Genomic DNA, 20,755 nt, shown 5'->3' with positions numbered 1-20,755 from the left:
ATAATACTCTGAGTGAACAAAGTTGGCAGATGTGACAGTTTTCTTTATTTTGCCTAAATCCATCATATAATTTGGTGTAAACATTATACAGCAAAAGATATGTCATAGATTAGGTATTAACATGAGAAAAGCTGACCATCATCTGTACAGCAAAGGCAACTGACCTGTATTTTTCTCCCTAGTTCATTAACTTTGGTTAGAAGGCAGAATATAATTCTGATCTCTCAAAAATGGGGAACTATTGAAAATTTGCAGTCTAGCTCAGCCCAGGTAACAAAATCTTGCAAAAGTCTTACCTAGATCATCTTTAAATGCTTGAGATCAAGACACTTAGAACATTTGAAACTTCTATTATTTTCCTCTGACTAAAAATGAAATATATCAATTTAAAAGTTTAATCCCAGTCGAAGTTTTAATATTACCATTCACAAGGACTTATAAAGAGCATGAGACCAATAATAACGCTGCTAATTCTCATACATTTAGAAGAACTGTTTCACTGAACAAAGTACTCACAGCAGAAAAAATCTGAAGTAATGTCAGTGGCTTCAATGTCATATTGAACTCACTGCACACACCAGAGTAGATATCAAAGAATGGTGTTATTCTTCAGAAAACTCTGCACTTCTACCTACATTTTTCATCTTAAAATCTCCTTATTAGAATACGGCCAAAATCAAACATCTCCAGCTTGTTGATAACAAATTTGGTCAATCAAAAACAGTTACAGAATAGATAAGTTTTCCTCGATTTATGCTAATCCTCATCTAGGATCATTCATGTGCTTGCGTAAAACACAGGGAAAAAAAAAAAAAAAGAGAAAAGTATATAGGAAAGAACAAACAGAAGCAGAAAACTCGAGTCTCAAAATCTCATTTTGTGTGGGCTTCACCCAACAATTTTCAGAATTTACAGTTCTAGAAAGAGATTCTGCTACTGAGACATACCAAGAAAAGGAAAGAGACCCTCACTACAATTAAGTTGTGTACCAAACTCAAACTCATATAGCTTTCCTGAAAAATAATTTGTCAGATTAAATTGAAAAAATAGACACTGTGTGCAAAAAACCAGCAAGCTAGCATCTTACCTGACCATGGTAAGTAAGCAAATTAGAAAGGATGATAGTGCTGCACATAAAGACTCTTCAATGGTGTCAGAGCAAGAAGGGTATTCTGACAGCTATTTTGAGCATAGAGAAAATGTGACATTCTGTACAGGGGAAAAAAACCTATGGGAGGAAGCATTGTTGAACAAAAGATTTCACAGGTTGTGTCAGTTTCTGGAGACTCCCAGCCTCCATCAGTTTCTCAGAAGAGGCCATCACCAGTTTTGCAAACTTTGAAAAGAAATATTTCTCCTCAACCTTCTTTTCCTATTATTTCATTAAATTGATATATTCATGAAAGAACTCATCATCCCCAATGGCATGGAAAGCATTGGTGATGATGTCAGACAGCAGAAATGTGCTTGATGAACTTTCTGCACTTCTCAGTCTAGACTGAGTCTAACTCAGTTAAACAGAATGGTTTTTAATTACCCAACAGACTCTAGCAAGATTATGCCAAGAAATTAATGGATAGTCCAGAAAAATCTTGGTAATTTTTTTTTTTGTAATTTCTGCTCTGCTGCAGATGAATAATGCAGGATGCTTGATTTCTAGGATCAGTCTTGTTTAGAAATGGAGACTACAAATGAACAAGTTACTACAGACATGTTATGTGAACATGTTCAGTGGGCAAGCACAAGGGGTAACTGTTCATAGAGAGTCTCCAGAACTGATATAATTTTTATTCCTAAGATTTACATGCAGAACCACATCAGTTGTGATGCAAATGTATTTTTGTTGTGATGAAAAAAGAGCTATTATATTTTCAAATTACACTTAGTATCACTTTTTTCATGCAGATACATTAAATTCCTTTTATACTAGTAACAATACCCTAGACTAAAATGGTGCTGTTTTGCAGAGAAGCCTGATGAGCAGCCTTAGTCCTAGAGGAGACTCTGACAACTACACTGAAGAGTTTCATTTTACCCTTCCTCCAAGCAGTTGCCTCTGTTTTTTTTCTTTATTCTCACAATCCACACTATTGTTAATGAGGCAACAGCATGTGCAGAAATGGCTTTTCTATGGGATGCGGGTGTGAATGGCAAGAAACTGTGTAGAAAGAAAAGATGCAACGCACAGTGATAAAGCAAAAATTCAACAAAGCTACTGAATTTGGAGATATTTAATCCCTTGAAGTTTTTTGGACAAAGACATGAAAGCGTTGTTTTAGACTAAAACAAGAAAACACAGACAGAGAGAAAAAAGAAACCATAACTAAAAAGCAGAACAAAAGAAAAAGAAACTAAAAATTCCTGAGAAAATCTAACAAAGACAATAATTTATGAGTAACTGTAGAAATGCATAACTCAATATTTTTTACTGATTATAAAGTAAGCATATGCAAGATTCACTAAGAAAAGCATAAAATTAACATCTTGCTGTTTTACTGCTCCCTTGTAGATATTATTGTTTATGTTTTATGGGTTATGATATAATTTTCAGCTTTGGATATCTTTCAAAGAAATATAGATTATTGCTGTTATTCTTAAACCATACTTAAACAAAACAATTACTCTGTTATTTAAATGCAAAAAGTGAATATTATGTGCTAAAACTTTGAGTGAAATAAATAGGTAATTTGACAGTTGTGTTCAAAACTATTAATTCTTGTAAGACTTCTAAGTAGGGTAATCTCATACTGTCCAAACTAGTGATAGGGTTTAAAGTATCAGCAAAAGAAGTGGAAAGAAAGACAGGTAAACAAAACAAATTGATCCAAAACCATTCTATTAAAAGAATAGCAGACATATGGAACAAGCTGTTTAGTAAGACAGCTGATTAAGATAGCATAAGTAAGCTTAAGAGACAGCTAGATATTCTTATGCAGAAAGTGGCTTGGATATCACAGCAAGAGACTATAAGGCCAAGATAACTAAAGTGGGACGTGCTTATTGTAACACAAGACTTACTGTAACAATAATTTTTACAGTTTGTGGAGCTTTTTCTGCCATTAAGGCCATTCCATAAGTATTTCATTAATTATGAAATTAATTATATCTAATTTGCATTGTCTTTCTTATTTGGGAAAATGTTTAAAATCTCTACCAGACAAAACTTGCTATCTGGATAAATTTTCCTTGAGATCAAGTATTTCAATAGTGAACTGACAGGCTCTATCATTCAGTGTTTTCATTTATCTAATGACAGTCATAAAGTAAGCTTGATTGCTTGCCATCTCATGCTGAAATCAGAAAACATCTTGTCTAAAATTTATTTTTCTTAAAATTTGCTACTTCTCTGTTACTGAGAGAAGCACAATTGCTGTAGTGTTACCAAAACACTTTTCATCTCATTATGGCCTTTTAATTTTCAACTATCTGGGCTAGAGTTGATCAAAACTGTAGTCAAATTACTGGTACAATTATAATTCTTATTACTACCATGGGTATGACAATAGTGTTTGGAATTAAATTAAGAATATATCAAACTTAAAGTTAACTCACTTTTAAATGAGGATTCACACATCAAGATCCTGAGTTCGCAGTTAATCCAGATAATTTTTCAATAATTTCATAAGGTTTAATTACTAGTGTTGTTCTAATAGCAGAGGCTAAAATATTTTAAATATCTTTAATAAACAATAATCAAGCCTAGAACTTGGCTACAAAATAGTGAATTCCCATTCCTGCATACAACCAGAATAATGACAGAACCACAACTTCTGATATTGCTTCAGGCATTGCTGGAGACAATTGTTTCTAGTAAGCTTTCCATCTCCTTTTCGCAGAAAATAATTTTTCTCTAAAGAAAAATTCAATTCTTTTTCTATCCTAATCACATATATCATATTTCTTACCCTCCTTCAACTTGGCTTATGACTAGAGAAAGCAATTTTATTTATCTTCTTTCAAAAGAGAAATATTTCATTGGGCTAAGAAACCAAATCATACTAAGTTCCATGACAAGTAATCATTGATTTCATTGGGAACACCATAGAGCACCACATTTGTTACTACAATGACCTGAAATCCCATAATCCCATAAGGTGCCCGATGGAGGTTCTATTTTCATAATATGACAATAATTTTATTACAGCACACTAGAGACAGAAGAGTTCATTCAAGCAAATAAATTTATATCATTACTATATGTAATTATATTTGGGGAGAACAAAAAAAAAAAAAAGGAAAAAATACTTTGTCTCTCTATCATCATTATTTTATTTTTTTCAGAAAAGAAATTCACATAAACAGCCACTGCTGTAGTTCAGTGGCTGACAATACTTAATGTCCACAATTCAATATATATTTAATAGGAACATGAGGAATTCATCTGAGTGATTGGAATAAATTTTCTTGATGAATAGGGCATCTCACCTAGGTATAATGACAAATGTAAACCCGCATATAACTCTTCGCATTATAATGAAAATAAGCAATGGGAATAGTTCGCTTAATGTTCTTACTAGACTGCATATATTTTGACCAGAATTGGATTTGATGCTGCTGGACAAACTGCAGTATTATGAACATCGGCCATACAGTCCTTTTCTAAAAAAGCACACATTTTTAATCTGAGTACTAGATAATTTCCTAGTGAAACCTTAAACATTTTAAAGATCTTTCAGGGCTATACTTGATAGATGGAAATCCAGAATTTTTGTCTTTGTATCACACAAAGCTGAGAGAATAAGACACACGCTCAAATAGCTTCTTTAAAAAAAATCCTGCACTGCATCTTTATACAGATCAATGTCCAATTATAAGCAGAGAGTTGCTGTGGCAAAAGGTCAGGAAAGAAATAATCTTTCTGGCATTTATTACTTGGAAAATAAGGTCACATATGAGGTCAACCTATAAATGTATGCAGAATAAATTATACTGCAACATTCTAAATATTTTGCACTGCAAAAATTATACTACAATCTCAACTTAATCAGAAAAATGAAGTTGAACATGTATTTTCTGATGACTGCACTACAGATCAGACTAAGCTAAGAGGTGAAAAACCCAGGTCTAATTAATCTACAACTAACAAAAAGCTTATCATATATTTCTGCTTAATTAGAAACACAAATTCTTATTAAAGCTGACTGATTTAATAATTTCCTAACTATCTTTAACACTGAAACAACCTCCCCACAACAAAGTAAAATAATGGGAAATATGCAAAACATTTAAAAATCATTCAGTGATGCACTTCTTTATTGCTTACAGTGTAGAAGCAAAACATAAACGTAGAGAATGCTGGAGTGCTTTGTCTGTCTGATTCTCTCTCAAAAAAAAAGTGTATCTTTTGAAATAAAAGATCTCCTAATTTGATAAAACACATCTGGGAAAAAATTAATTGGACACAGTTTGAGGAAATAAATATGCTTGTTTGTCAGAATGAATGTCGGCAGAGAACATTGTCATTGTGTTGATCTAAGTCATTTCAGCTGTTTCACAGACAGTCTTATTCTTTTCTACCGTCATGGGATGTGAATGAAAGTATATTGAAAACAGGTTGCATTAGTATTTGACACTTCTCACAGTACTCTTAATTGTGAAATCAACATTACGAACAGGAAAATGCATCCATGAAATAAAAAAATCTTCTGATTCATTTTTACTCTTGTCTTTCATGCGAAACATTTTCTTTCTCTTTACTCCAATCTACATGAGGAATGTAAATGTCTGGTGTTCTTTTATCTGTTGAAGTCATGTCTAGTTTGAATTTCCAAATCACACTTTGACAGAAGGATTGTGTATAATATATCACAGGCAATGCCAGTGGAGATAAAGTGTATTCTAATCATTTTCAAAAGTACTGATTTTTTTTTCTTTCTTTTCTTTGATTTTTTTTTTTTTAATCTGCTTTGGACACTTGTGGTTTCATTTCATGTTCGTTCTGAAAGATACTGTGTTCTTTGCTCTGGGCTAGAGACAAGATTTACTGTTTTCTCTGATAATATTATCAGTGGGCTATTTTCCCTGATAACCCACAACTGCAATACTAATAGGCTGATAATGACTTTTTAAACTTTACGCTTCTGTAGACATTGTAGGCTTCACTCACCTTGTTCAAGTGGCTGGCTTTTAGTTGAAGTAGTTTTCATCTTGAGTGCCTCCCTAACAGACATGTCACAGCAGGAGCCTTTGTTAGTGTCTTGGTCACTGTCAGCCTGATCACTGTCCCCATGCCCGCTGTCCCTCAAGCTGGCTCTTTCTGGATCCTTGAACGTGGAGCTACTGAAAAACATATTTTTTAAAAAAAAAAAAAAAAAAAAAAAAAAAAAGGAGAGAGAGAGAGAGAGAGAGAATGTTGTATTTACTTGTTCTAAGTTGAATTGTACTCTCTGGCAAAGCAATTTTGACAAGAATGCAAATGGGGAAGCCAAGAAAGTTATTTAATAGGCCTTACCTTTGAACAAACTGCTGCCTGCTGCCCATGTAATTGGGCTCTGCGGGAAAATTGTCTGTCTGTGAAAGAGAAGGAAAAAAATACGTATAGTTGTACACTGGACAAATCTCCTGCAGAGCAACAAGATTTCCTAGAGGAGAAATGATTAATAATTCAAAAATTCCCTTAATCTTCAGATTTGTATATTTTAATTAAATTGGAAAATGCTGGCATGTAATTATGTGCTCAGAACAATTAAATGATTCCGGTCCACAAATTACCTGCTAAAGTAAACAATGAGGCTCCAATAAGTGGCATTCTCTGTTAGTAACCTGACAGATGACACTGTTTATGCTTTTTCATTAGATAGATATTAAGACTGATGGTTATTGAAAATGAGAGAAAAAATTACTCTTGCATATTAAAAAAGTGAATTATTCAATAATACTAATTTTTAATCATAATTACATCATCTACTGGGATTCCGAAGCTCTTACTTCTGTAATACAGTTTTGTATATTGTTATATTACACTTGAATTAAAAAAATAAACAAAAAATCAAGAAAATTTATGGATGATTAACTGTGGGGTTTCTCAGATGCTACTGGAAAAATGAAAGTATAAAAATATTTGGATTTTCTCTCTTTAATTTTCATCAGTATTAATAGCTGTGTCAGAATAATGAGAACCACACATGCAAACAAGAACATTAAATGATCACTGTTGACAAGTAGGTCTTAAAAGAAGATACTTTAAGTCTGTCATGTATATTTTTAGCAGCATGAGCCAAGTAACTGTAGAAGCAGAAGTATTAAAAGGATCCAGATCAACATGGAGTCCTGCCAAAGGGAACTGAATTCCCCTTGTATCATTAGCTGAAGTTCTTTGGGAGAAAGAGAGACTGCATCATTCAGAAATCTCCGCATACTGTACATTCACACACGTCACTTCTTCTTGCAGCTGACCTAGCGACAGAGCTTCTACTGTTTTCTGCACCACTTCACATCAGAGCACTCTGCTCCGCAGCAGCTCCGGCTTTCGCAGCAGCATCCAGCGGGTCAGTGTCCGCAACACCGGCAGCACTCCGTTAATGAAGCTGAGGGCCAAAGGTTTAATGTCACACAGCAAGGGCTTACACAAGTGACTGGGATCTTGGATATTTGGGGTTCCCTGCCACTCCCCACATCCTTTTTTTGATCTTTGTTTTGGTTTGATCAGTAGGAGGTAATCAGAAATATTTGCTACTTCTTGTGTGGTTGGAATATCTGAGCTTGGAAAAGAGGCAAAAAGTTTTATCCAAAATTTAAGTTGCTGCTGTTGGCAACAGATATTGGGCAGACATCTGTTACTCCCAAGGGACTTGTGAAATAGATGTGCTTGTATACCACGGATGTCTTTTGTGTTTTACAGAAGGGACGGAAAATATAGAACCATCTTCCATTCAGCATGTAGGTCAATGTACATACTTCTAGTTTCTAAATCCCTTAGTTCAAAAAATAAGATTATAACAGATATTTATGTTCACATCCGTCCTAGCTTTAGTATATGCAATTAGAATAAAAGTTCATCTTCACATTTAGTATGTATCAAGTTAGAAAAACAAACTTTTGAAAGAACTGAAAAAGGAGGTGTATTTCAGCAGTCTTATGTGTAACTCTCAAATGCAGCACATCCTATTTTCGAAGCAGATATAATTCTGCTGTTTCTCTTCTTCTCACAAGTTTTAAGCTATTTTTGTGCAGCAAACCTACCTGATATATATACAGTCATATTCAATCATTATAGTACTTACAGAACCCAGTACTTTTCAACCTGAATAATCCTTTACAACTGCAGAACTCATGTCTGTTTTCTATGTCTAATATCTCAAATAGAGATATCCAGGAAAAGTGACCTTATGCTTTTACTTACGTAAGACATCTGTCTCCTCCTAAACACAGCTGCTACCAGAATCAACATTTCCATTTTTCATGACACTAGCAGTCAAAATGACTGCTATAAGCTGCCTTTTTATTAATTTTCTGCCATTAAAAGTCACACTTTTGCACTGAAAATAACTCCTCCTTTTTGACGGTGCTAAGCACTTAACTGTAAACTGGACTGCTGTAAAAACCCGTCATACTTTTTGTCTCTGCTTTTTCATAGAAAAAAAAGCATTTCATACATCCTGGATGAGCCAATACACAGACTTTAAAATAGAAGATATGACCACATTTTAATTGCAGAGAAATTCTTCATTCATGGCAATCATTAAAGACCTTTAACTAGATAATAATTTCATCAATTACCTTCATACTGTATTTTGCAGCAATACAATGAATAGGATGCCATGTTACAGCAAATTCATTATTACAAAAGAACAAATGTAAGTACTTGATGGTCATATACAGACACAGAGCTCAGAGTTGAATACTGTTCTTTCTGCTCTAAAAGCATTAGGCCTTCTGTGAATTATGAAGGTATGATGTTTATTTTGAGCTGGAACGGCACTCTAGATACAGGCAGCAAAGGGAGAACTGTTTCCTGTTTGAAAATATCTATTAAAAATTGTGATAATTAAAAAATAATTTAATGTTAAGGCTTGGCAGTTTGGAGGAATCTTAGAAATGTAAACATCTGCTTCACAGTGGATGAGAGAGAAAGATGAATGTCTAACATGTCTAACTCCCCTAAAATATTTTTTTTTCCTATTTTAATCCCAGTTGAAGTGAGAGGTCATATACTTAAAATTTTTACACTTTAACGTCTATGGAAGTGATATTACACATTCCAGCTCATACATTAATCATACCTCTTTACATTGCATAGCTGTAACTCTAAGAAGTGAATACTGCTTTAAAAATCTAAAAAACTTCTTGTTCTTCTCTGGATTTACAGCCCTTTCTAGGACAACAAAATCACCAAAACTCTGGACTTCCAGTTTTAAGGTAGGTTGCAGTTCACCTGCAGAAAACCGCCTAAAATCTAGTGAGCTACAATAGCTAATCAGCCAAGATCCCTCAATGTGCCTTCGGGAAATACAAAATATCCCATTTGGTCATCTAGCATTAGGTACATAATACTCCTGGCGAGTATTACTGGCATAGGGGAATTTTGACAACCAGTAAGATGTCCAGTGCAATAGCTAAATCTAAGTAAGATCATGTCAGATCACAACGCATCATGTCAGAAGTGAATTGCCTGGAATTGCAGTCTCATGATAAATAACCAAATATTATTCAAGTGCCAAAGTCATTAACCTCTTGAAGAACAAAGTAAAACTCCACCCTCATTCTCATCCTCCCTCCAAAAAATCTCCAGGAACAATCTATCGATAAAAGTCACCAGAGTTAAACAGTAAAAGAAATGTTTTCTATCTGTGATTCAAGACCGAGGGATGGAGTATCAATTAGGTCACCGCAGAACAGGTTCTTCAGTAGCAGGACGAATGTTATCATAAAATTAAAACAAAACCAGAAATGTCCACTGCCACCAGAAAATTAAAGTCTGTCTGTCAACCTAACTGTCCAAAGGCACCTTAGAGAAGTGGTCCTGGTTTAATGACTCATTTTCACAGATTAGAGGAACTAGCTCATTTCCAGTGACTTTATGCTGTTGAACCATTCAACAGATATTCTTTTTTGACAGTTGCTACAACAGACCTTTACAAATACTTTCTTCTACCTATCTGTATAATATGTGACTCTCGATCAAATATGAAACTTTAGGAACCCTGTTGTTAGTATAATGTTGCAGAAAAATGTCAGGATTTCTGTACACACATTTGATACATTTTTCTCAGAAGTTGAAGCTCATTAAAAAAGCCATTTAAAAAGAGGTCAGAATGCATAGAAACCTTTCAAAAAGCTGCAAAAATTTAAAAAGAAAGGGTTATTTCCTTTCAGAAAATATTGTAGAGTTTGATTTTGTTACCTTTAACTTCGGTGAATTGAGAAGAAGGAAAATAAAAGAAGAGGCAAATTAAACCTGTGCAAAAATACACTTTTCATAGAATCATAGAATGATTTGTGTTGGAAGAGACCTTAAATATCATCATGGGTAGGTATATCTTCCACCAGCTCAAGTTGCTCAAAGACCCATCCAGTTTGGTGTTGAACAGGTCCAGGGATGGGGCACCCAGAACTTCTCCGGGCAACTTGAGCTGGTTGGATTTACTGGTATGGAATTTCAAATGTGACAATATAATTGCTAAAGTTCAATAATGGGACTTTGAAAATAATTAGCTGGCCAGTGTTTGCATGAACAACACATAGAATATCTTTCCAAGTGCCATCAACTGTCTACAAAACTATTCAGTTTATTGCACCTGTCAGGACTTGTATATTGTGACCACACGAGGACCTAGATAAACTAACATTGTTGCCAAATACAGCTCTCGCAAGGTTTATTTGAAATATTAAATTTTATAGACTCAGAAATAAAACCATTCAAAAGTTTGAAAGTCAACTGTTAAATTTCTACTAATTAATTCTGGAATGGCTATGGTTTCCAAAAGTTTAATTTAGAGAAAGGAAAAGGAAAAAATATAGCCAAGAACAGAGTATGAAAATCAAATTCTTCATAGGATCCATTAACCTTAAATAAACTCATAAGAATAAAAAAGTAAAAACCTCATCACTGGAAGCAGTTTGAATCAGCCTGGGCCAAGCATTACAGAATGAATTATGGAGAATATTTTTAGCAATGAGCTATATTCATCTCTTATCCCTTTTTTATCTTTTCATAAATTCATGTTCACAAGGTATATGTGTTTACTTCTGTTGAAATCCTATGATATTTTTATAAATACAAAGCAGTTCTATTGTGGTTCTGCACATACTATTTTTTTAAAAATCCAGGACTAGAATTACAGCACTGTATTAATCAATCAGATTTCAAAAATTCTGCTATTTCTCAGCAAGAGAACAGTAGATGACTTCACAAGCTTCTGCTTTCAAGAATTCCTGCAAAAAGCACATTTTCTTAAAAATTAGATGCTCCTCATGATTTTTCTTTCTCTTTACTTTAAAAAAAAATTGTCTCACAATTTTGAAGATTTCTAGCAGTATTTGCTGTATTCCATATTGTTTGAATAAAATTAGAGAAAATTAAAAGAAAAAAGCTGTGCAATTCAACAGGTCTGTCTAAAAAAAATCAATGCCTACAAAAAAAAAAGAGGAGGTGACAAAGAAAGAAACAGGGACAGAGAGAGAAATTCAGTATTTAAGTATTCTTGACAAATTGTGCCTAGAAATAATTGTCATATAAGGGAAAGATGTACTCTAAAATATGAAAAAAAGACTTAGACATTAATCAGTTTTATGAATATTAGAGGACTAGAATATTCATAATTTTTTCTCAGAATTACAAGAAGAAGTATCACATTTTCTGAAATGATTTAATGCAGCTCCATTTTATGTAGGTGTTCATACCTGGAACTATAATAAAGCAAAATGTCTTTGCTGACTCTAACTTCTTTTTAATTAAACATTAAATGCAAAAATGAAATGAAACATCTCTCACCTTTATCAGACTGCCACTTAATATCTAATTCAAGCATCTTCTGTGCCTTTTCTTGAAAAGCTGAATTCCAAGTATTCACCCTTCCCCCATGAAACAAAGATCTTATATAATGGCAATCTCTTCTGGAGGCAAAAGAATTGTATTCTGCCAAACTGAGTTTTGAAAGAGCAGACAATTGTCTTCATTTTGTTAGGAACAGTGTGGGTTCAATATAGTACAATTTTTCACAAAGACTTCTCAGTATAAGACTGCCAGTGAGTGTGTATACTTAGCCTCAAATAGTAGTTTTTGGTTCCACAAGATTTACTTCATTAAGAAAATTCATTATCCCAAAAGCAAAAACAAACAACAACAAGACCAAAACTGGCCATAAGTTGTTTCACTTTTTTCAAGGACAAAATTAAATAGGACATTTTTAAAAATATTATCCTACTTTGTACTCTCCACTCTCATCCCTTTGAAAAAGCTTTTGAGATGTAATTTATATGACATGTACATATTTGGGAAATTTCACACTTGCTGCAAGATGTGTATTTTGGTGTTAAAAGTCCTACAGTGTGTTTATGTGAATTTCTGACATACATAGCATTCTTCAAAAGCACATTGTAAACACAGCACAGTAAAAACAGTCAAATGCACAAGGCACTATCATTCATGAGGCTTGCTGCACTCTTTATTAAAGTGTTGGTTGGTGGCTCGTGTTTTCTCTTCCTCTTGAATGAGAAAAGCAAAACTGTGCGAGGAACAGGTCCTGAGCCCTTCAGTCAATTGCACAGTGATTGACTTCTGAAAAGTGAAGCTCTAAGGACAGACAGTATCGTGCCTTCCCATAAGCAAAGGAATGCAGATCTCCCTGTATGAATGCCTAATCCATGCACTGTTTTCTCTTAGTAACTACCGTATTTGTTATCAAAATAAATTATTGTTGATTTGTTGGTTAAGGTGTCCTACTAAGGTATTGTAGATTATTTCAATTGTTTGTACTACTGGTTTAATGAAACCAACTCTTTGTTAAATTTTCACAAGAGTTTATTCTGCAATGTACAAGACACTAAAGATGGCAGAAACCTGGACTGTGGGAGTTCAACATAGTGCAAGGATAAGAAATCACAAGGCCCAGACAAGGTTCTCTTATCTCACTGATGATTTCACCAAGTTGGAAGACTGAAGAAGCTAAAAAGGTCATTATAGAATGGCATAATTTTAAGTGATCCTGGTAAAAAAAGTAGACCTGAGTGACATTCAAAAGATAAGGTGAGACCCGACCTTAATCAGGTTTTTTTTTATATGAAATAAAAGATTTGAGCATTTCAAGAACAAGCTTGTCTCTTTGTCGTCAGGGAAGTCAGCTCAACAGAAGCCTGCAGCTCCTCTACCAGTGCTGGATGTGTGTTTAAGGTCAGACTTCTCTCTGTCTAAGAAAGATGTGGCAAAGAAAACCTGTGGAAACTAAACCTAAAACTTTCTCCTACTGAAAAGGGAATCAAGATTTTCTGGACCAAACTCAAATTGTTGGTTTTTTAAACAATGATTTCATGTTTCTGAGCCTTATTTTATTTTGCACTGGAGAAACATGAAATGTAATGAAATGAGCATGACGTCAGAAGAGCATGTGGAAAGTTGTCAAATGTGACTAGGAAAAAGGAATTGTAATATGAGCTCTAAAGCTGAACTACTTTTTGGAGAAGATGCACGATAAGAAAGTAGGAAGAAGTGCCAAACATCACACCTCATAAAGAGCTCAAGCTGAAAATACAATAACGCTATCACAGCGTCAATAAATAAACATAATGAAATTCATGACACATTATTGCATTGCTCTGCACAGCCACTATTCATTTAAAAATGATGAACACATTTTAAATAATTCTCAACTTGTCAAATGCCTGTGAGTGGTGCTGTTAGACTGGTTGCCATAAGAGGCATTTGCAAAGGTCTTACAAGAGAGCTTCATACAACTTAACAGCAAAGCAAAGATGGAAGTATGGAAAGACAAAACAATAACTACACCTGAATCTGCTAGTACAGTTGCATCCAATATATTTACACTGCTCACCAATGATATGTACTTACTGAAGATACTCTGTCAATAAAAACCACATTAAGAACCTTTTGAAAGAGCTTCCCTGTCAATTAAGATGTAGATACATTCTATCGCTCCAGTTTTCCTGTCAATTTAATGTACTGGATCATATTAACAGTACTGGCTTGTCAATAAGGCAAATCCGAATCCTATTAATAGAGTTACAGTGCCAATATAATCGGCTTCCCATTTATTGAGCTTCCTAGTATTTGGAAGAGCTGTGAAATGGGATTATAAGGTTAGGTTACATACATCTGTCTCTTTATTACATAAATATTTCAGGAATTGTATCCCGTTGCGTAAAGAAACACAAGTAACCACTTCTTTTCCATTAAAAAACTTCAGATGACAGAATAGTATAATAGTTTGCCATTGCTGAGAAAACATTAAATTATCCTCATTTATCACAGTTTCCTGCTTTCACCAAGTAAAACTGCTATTTTATGAGACAGCCTACTTGTGTGCCACACATATAGAATTGCAAAGAGAAGTACCCACTTTACCCCCGCTCCCTGCAAAAGATAATATTTGCTTCAAAATATAAAAGGAAAGAGATAAAAAGTATTTTGGAAACAAAATACAAAGCACTCCACAGTTTCAATCTGTTTTTAGCCCCTGTGCTGTGCTGTATAAACTTTGTGAAAATGAAATATGTAAGTATAATTCTAGTGTAACAAAAACACCTGGAAATAATTAATAAGAGGTATTAGTTCATGCATTAAAAAAAGCAGAAATTCAACAAACCTTCTATTCAATAGAAGTCTTAATGAAGTTGAACATTAGTTGCTTTCAACCACATTCAATGTGAAATAACTACTTTTACTGGATTAGCAGAATATACAACAGACCGTTAAACCCGATTATATTAAAAAAATAAAAAGAAAAAAGTAATTGCATTAAAATATAGTTGGTATTCTCTTATCAAATAACCTCTCTAGGTCTGACTTGAAAATATGGATTTTAAAAAAAAAACATGTTTCAAAAATGACAGTTAAGGGTCAATGAATCAAGCTGCCCATTATATTTTCTGGTAGCAGATGGGTGCAATGAAACCTAATGATTGAATTTGAAATGCTTTAATGCTCCTTTTATCTATGGCTCCCACCATGTTGAGTCTACCTTAGTATTCATAACAGATACTATGTTTACTGCATAACAGACTCAATTACAATTAGCTAAATAGAATGAAATCTGAACTTACCGCAATATCCAGTATATTCATATTCAAGAATATCATACCATGAACTCTAAATAACAATACATGTAGGAGTGTGTCTTTGACAGCATTTGTAGGTTGGTGGTTTTTTAAAATTTTTTTAAGATATTTTAATGTTTTCTAGACTTAATATGAAGTCTAGAAAATAAAGGAAAACTTAAATCAAAATTATAGTAAAAGCTTTTAAAATAGTGCCTTGAAATGTAAGAATATGATCAAAGTATCTGTTTAGAATTTAAAAATGTTTAGAACCCTTTTTGTCTGCATGAGAATAATCATATCTCTTCTTTCTTTCTTTCTGTCTTTCTTTCTTTCTTTCTTTTTCTCTCTCTCTCTCTCTCTTTATCTCTTTCTTTCTTTCTCTCTTTCTTTCTTTCTCTCTTTCTTTTTCTCTCTTCCTCTCTTCCTATCTTCCACATTCTTCAGTGCAATTTTGACATCCTGGCATTTTTTAAAAAAATTTTGAGACACACCTGAAAGCTCTTACTTAGCAGGCATTCCCAGTGAATCCGGTATGCAAAGTGAATTTGTCCTATTCTTACCACTGCTTATTTCCTGCTTCTAAAAACAACATAACCCAAATGTTTTCTGAACAGATGAAAGCTTATCAACACTGTAGTACTGGATGGTGGAGAAGAAGAACAAATTATGGCCTTTTAACACTGTTAATCTGTTTTGTACTTATCATATTTAGTAAGGAGAAAACAGAGACAGTGGATATTTAAAATCTGTTAACTTTGTGTTAACATCTATCCAGTATGTTTACCTTTTTCTGTCCAACCCATACTCTCACTGAAGGCAACAATATAACTCCCACAAGCCATGACCTGAGGTCCAGTGAAATCAATGGGTGTTTTCAAACTGGTTTCAATAGCCCTTGGATCAGTCTGCTTACTTCAATTACTGGCCAGGCGAGCCTTTACATAGCAGGCTACATTCCCACAGGTACATATGTTGTATGCTGAAGAAAGTTGCATTTGAACAGATTTATAATTGCAATGACAGGGAAAGGTGACTAGCTGGGCAGCAAGCACTGTATGTGGCACGAAATTCCAGTTCTGTGTTTCTTCCCTACAGAGTGAAAGAAATCAGCAACAAAGATGGAGCAGGATTTGGTTCTGAAGCCACACTGCTTGCACAGAAAACACACACAAAGAAGAACACTGAAGCTTTTTTCCTAGGTGGCAATCAGAAAAAAGGGGTAAATCTAGATCACCTCCTTTTCTTTAAAGCTGCCACGTTTTCCCCTTTCTCTTCCTAAAATCTCACACCAGAAAAACAATAATTCCCTCAAATTCCCCAGGAATTCAGAAGAAAATCCTAGGTGTTAAAACCTACAAGTTTCTGTCTAATTTCTTATTTAGGTCATGCAAATCTTTATTTCAACTTTTTGTTAAAAATACCCAACAAAGTATTCTCCAAACATTTTGTCACAAGATACAAAGCTCTACTTTCACACAAATACCTTTACATAATTATTTCCTCTAAGTACTAGGAAAGCACTAAATATGTTGCAAAAATAATGGCTGAATTTATGACAGAATAGTAGATCATCAAGCTTTACAGACTCACACGGCCATACAAGGAGATTTTCAACTGTAAAATGGTGATGAGTTGATTTATTATTTGTGACATAAGATAAATAATTTAGGCTTGCACAAATTTAGCAAGAGGTTCCGTCCCTAAATATATTTTAAAGTCATAACAGTCATGTGTCTATGATGAGGTACCTCATAAAATGGAAAATTTGATTGAATACAGCATTACACCACAAGTATAGCAGCAGTGGTCAAGTAGACTTAGACAGAAAAAAAGCAGGACTATTCTAATATAGGGCTGTGTGCAGGCATCTACAAGTCTGTCACTTCAACGTCAACCTACTGCAAATGTAGAGTTCTGATAGGACTCTACATTTAATTGATTCAAAACAAGCAAAAGAAAAAATAGCTACCCTTCTTTATAGGATCATCACATCTAGGACACAACACTCAACTAAGAATTGCCACAGTTAATCTCTAACTTCATAAGTACTTAAAAGTTGACTTTGACCTGTAAATTCTTAAAAGACTGGGAAAAATTGTTCTGGATTGCCCTTCTCATTATGGCGTGCCAAATCAAGACTCTGAAACCAGATCTTTCTGTATAATTAAGAAGATACACATAAGATATGGTGCCTGCAAAGATCCCAGAATTAGATAAAGTTATCTTTTAGTTCCGAAGCAGTGTTATTTTGTCAATATCTAGGACACTGCTGCGGGTTTCACCTGGGATAGAGTGACAGAACATGAATGCTAATATTTGACTGGGATTTAATTATGGACTTCCTCTCTAGCTAATTAGCAGAATTCTCACCCAGTATGTGAGCACCTTTTTTTAAAGTGAAATGCATTGAACATCAACTAAAGGATGTATATATATATTACTTTTCAAGGTTATATTTATGACCTCTCAAAGAAAATAGCTAATGAAACCTTCTTTAAATAATGTCCACATCACAGAAGTCCCGAAGTTGACATTCAGAAGCTTGCGCATGTGGAAACCTCTTTCAAAGTGGAAAAAGAAAACACTACAGGTGCAGTGCAAGTAATTTAAAAAAAATCATGCAAAATGAAAAAAAAAACCAACTTGGGATTGTTCATACTGCTCTTCCTGTATAGCCAAACCAGATCATGTATAACGCAGACTAATGCTGCTCCCTGCAGGTGGATCATGAGCCCACATGAAGCCACACCAACTTCCAACTTCACTGGAATTCAACATGGAGTTAGGTGCTTAGCTGCAGAGAGTGATCTCCAGGGGCACAGCCTTTGCATGCAATTCATTTACTCATATGCCCTCAAAACTTGTTTTAAGGAGGAATAATCCACTAGAAGATGCATTACTTCCATGGAAATTTGTTCCTTTACATAATTTCAGGGCCATCTTAAGTTTATTGGTGTTTCATCGCATTGTGCTATTTGGAATAAAAAAAAAAAGCTATAAAATATTAAGGAACTACCATATTTTTCAGTTCACATGCACCTTTATTAACATCTTGATATATTCCTAAGAATGATTAAACTTGAGGTTTTTGGTGTTTTTATTTAAATCTTTTGATGCATAAAGCAATAAAATAAAAAATGCCCTTCTAAACGATGCTAAAATCAACAGCAAAATCATTCACTTTCATGAAAACAGAACTAGTATCGTGCTCCTAGGATACTGTGGATCACACTTTAGCGCAGAGACTTGGCAAGGCACTGGTATGGCATCCTAGTCCTAAAGGTTTATAGCAGCATTCCCTCTTTAACCTTAGCCACAGGATAATAAACAGCACCAATATAATGATAGTCCACGCTACCAGGAACCTTAAGAATATGCAAGGAATAGACTGGCAGGAATTAATCTGGCATTTTCATATATCTGCCCAAGGGAAGTATTGTAATTGCAAAAATTTACTCTTAGACTGCTGAGACTCATAGTAATTATGTTTCTTTTTTAATAGAAATAGCCACAGGTAGTAACAAATTGGGTTTTAAGATGGGGAACTGGGCATGCATTCTAACCCAAATTACTGTGTAATTGTCTTTATTATAAAATACTATCAAAACCACAAAACTTAAATCGGAACAAAAACTTTCCCTTAAAAAAGTCTTCTCCTGCCATGGCTATTCAGCATGTGTGCCTATTTCTTCATCCACCAACTAAAATCTATCTAAAATTTATCTAAATATTTTTGCCATTGCTAACAAAAGTTCCTGAAGCTTACTTGCTTACTTTTACTTTTTTTTTTTTTTTTTTTTTTTTTTTTTTTTTGTAGAAAGAGCTTCCTATTGCTTTGCAAGTAGGTCAAAATTTGGAAATCCAGATACTCATTCCTAAGTTTCCTAAGTTGCCAGTATCAGGGGATGAAGGAAAAATTATTTGAGGTCTACACACACATTAAATGAACAGAAATTAAAATTTTCTTCAAAATTCTGGAAGACTGTTTGAAATAAAATGAGCCCAGAAAAGTACTTAAAATTAGTTATTTCATACTTGAAGGTATTATTATTTTGTTACATCACATCATTGCAATAATGAGAGGCATACTTTTGGGAAAGATCATGTATATGGTGGCCAACAAAAAAATAACAAAATAAATTGATACAGTTCTTTCTGCCCCTTGCAATACTATCGCCTGTTACACCTGAATAGAAGCTACATGTGGTTTAAATAGACAAAATACATGTAGAGACTGAGACAAAATGAAGCCTGTATATTAAAAGAAATAACAAACATCTTGTTTTCACCTCCTTTTCACCCAAACAGCTACAAAGCTGACTGATACATTTCTTGCCTTGGAGTTATGAGATGGAAATTATCATGAGCTTTTTAATAACTAACACAGTTCATGGAATCAGTCAAGTGATGTTTCTTTTCACATGTTGCATGAATTATACTTCCTTTTAATCATCACTCTCAATCCTGAAATTTGATAGCAGGATTCCATCACGAAGTAGAAAATGAGGTCCTTCCTTACCAATACTCTTACCTCAGGAAAAAAAATGACCACATCATTTGTCTCTAAACTTGATGCTTCCTAGTTTGCAGCAAAAGGTGCAGGTTTTGACAGCATCTTCCAAAATGCTGCTATACAGCTCTGTGCAGATCATATACATATACATATAAAAAGGAAAAGTTAGATGCACATTGCTCATTAATAATGCCATTTATCCATCTAGATGGTTCTTTTGATTCCATTCTGCTCTCTTTTCTATGTATGTCCACATATGCATGCATACACACAGTTACATTATCTGGCCCATAGCCTAGAAATAGAATAGTTTCTAAGGCTTCATGGTTGTCATTTTAAAAACGCTTTTAATTTCATTATTTCCCAAGCACTCTAAATTCCACTATATTCTTATTGTCATTTGATCCACTGAAATGATGAAGAGATCACAAAAGAACACACTTGGTACTTTACAGCTGTGGCTGGATAATCTGGCTCATGATCATCAAAGCAGGATTGTTTTTATGATCTTCAAATCTGCATATCAAATTACTCAAGTCTCTGCAAGAAAGCAAGACATCAAGACTATCTCAACACAATATGAGAAAATGTAGTTGGAGGCTAAGTGAAACTAGCAGCTTTTGCAGCTTTGCAGTGTTCTTAAAGCAAAGGAGAGAGAACACAGACTAACAGATTCTGGGCTGAATTCTGTATATGCTTAAGCACATCGGCAACCCCACACCTGTAAATGATCTATTTAATTTTATGGTTCTATTGACCTAAAGTAAAATGATCACTGATTAAGTGTTCTAAGGCTCTTGCCCTGAAAGAAATAATATTAATTTAATTATACATATATATGTATATTTCCACAGGCCTCAAAATTACTTATGCACTGACTGCTTTTTTCTAGATTTGCACAAAAAGAGCATTTTTGACTCTGCTGGTAGTCACTCAAGTGCTGAATCTGAGGTACATAGTTAAAACAATTTTATTTTCTTTGTTACTTTTAAATTTTTATAGAATTTAAATATTTTCATTAAGAATTAA

The 20,755-nt window shown here is 34.0% G+C and overlaps 1 protein-coding gene across 2 annotated transcripts in view; it reads right to left on the bottom strand.

Moving 5' to 3' along the window:
• The window catches only part of PCDH17 (protocadherin 17), an 89,820-nt gene that overhangs the window by 53,980 nt on the left and 15,085 nt on the right, over positions 1-20,755 (bottom strand). For both annotated transcript variants that reach the window (XM_063392192.1, XM_063392193.1), the window contains 2 exons: positions 6,452-6,510; positions 6,107-6,279 (listed from right to left, as the gene is read on the bottom strand). In XM_063392192.1, the coding sequence (XP_063248262.1) occupies positions 6,107-6,279; positions 6,452-6,510 (232 nt within the window). The remainder of the gene's footprint in view (positions 1-6,106; positions 6,280-6,451; positions 6,511-20,755) is intronic.

This window comes from Prinia subflava, chromosome 3 (assembly GCF_021018805.1).
Source record: "Prinia subflava isolate CZ2003 ecotype Zambia chromosome 3, Cam_Psub_1.2, whole genome shotgun sequence".
In the NCBI taxonomy this organism is placed as follows: Eukaryota; Metazoa; Chordata; class Aves; order Passeriformes; family Cisticolidae; genus Prinia; species Prinia subflava.
This window is presented reverse-complemented; position numbering and strand designations above follow the sequence as displayed.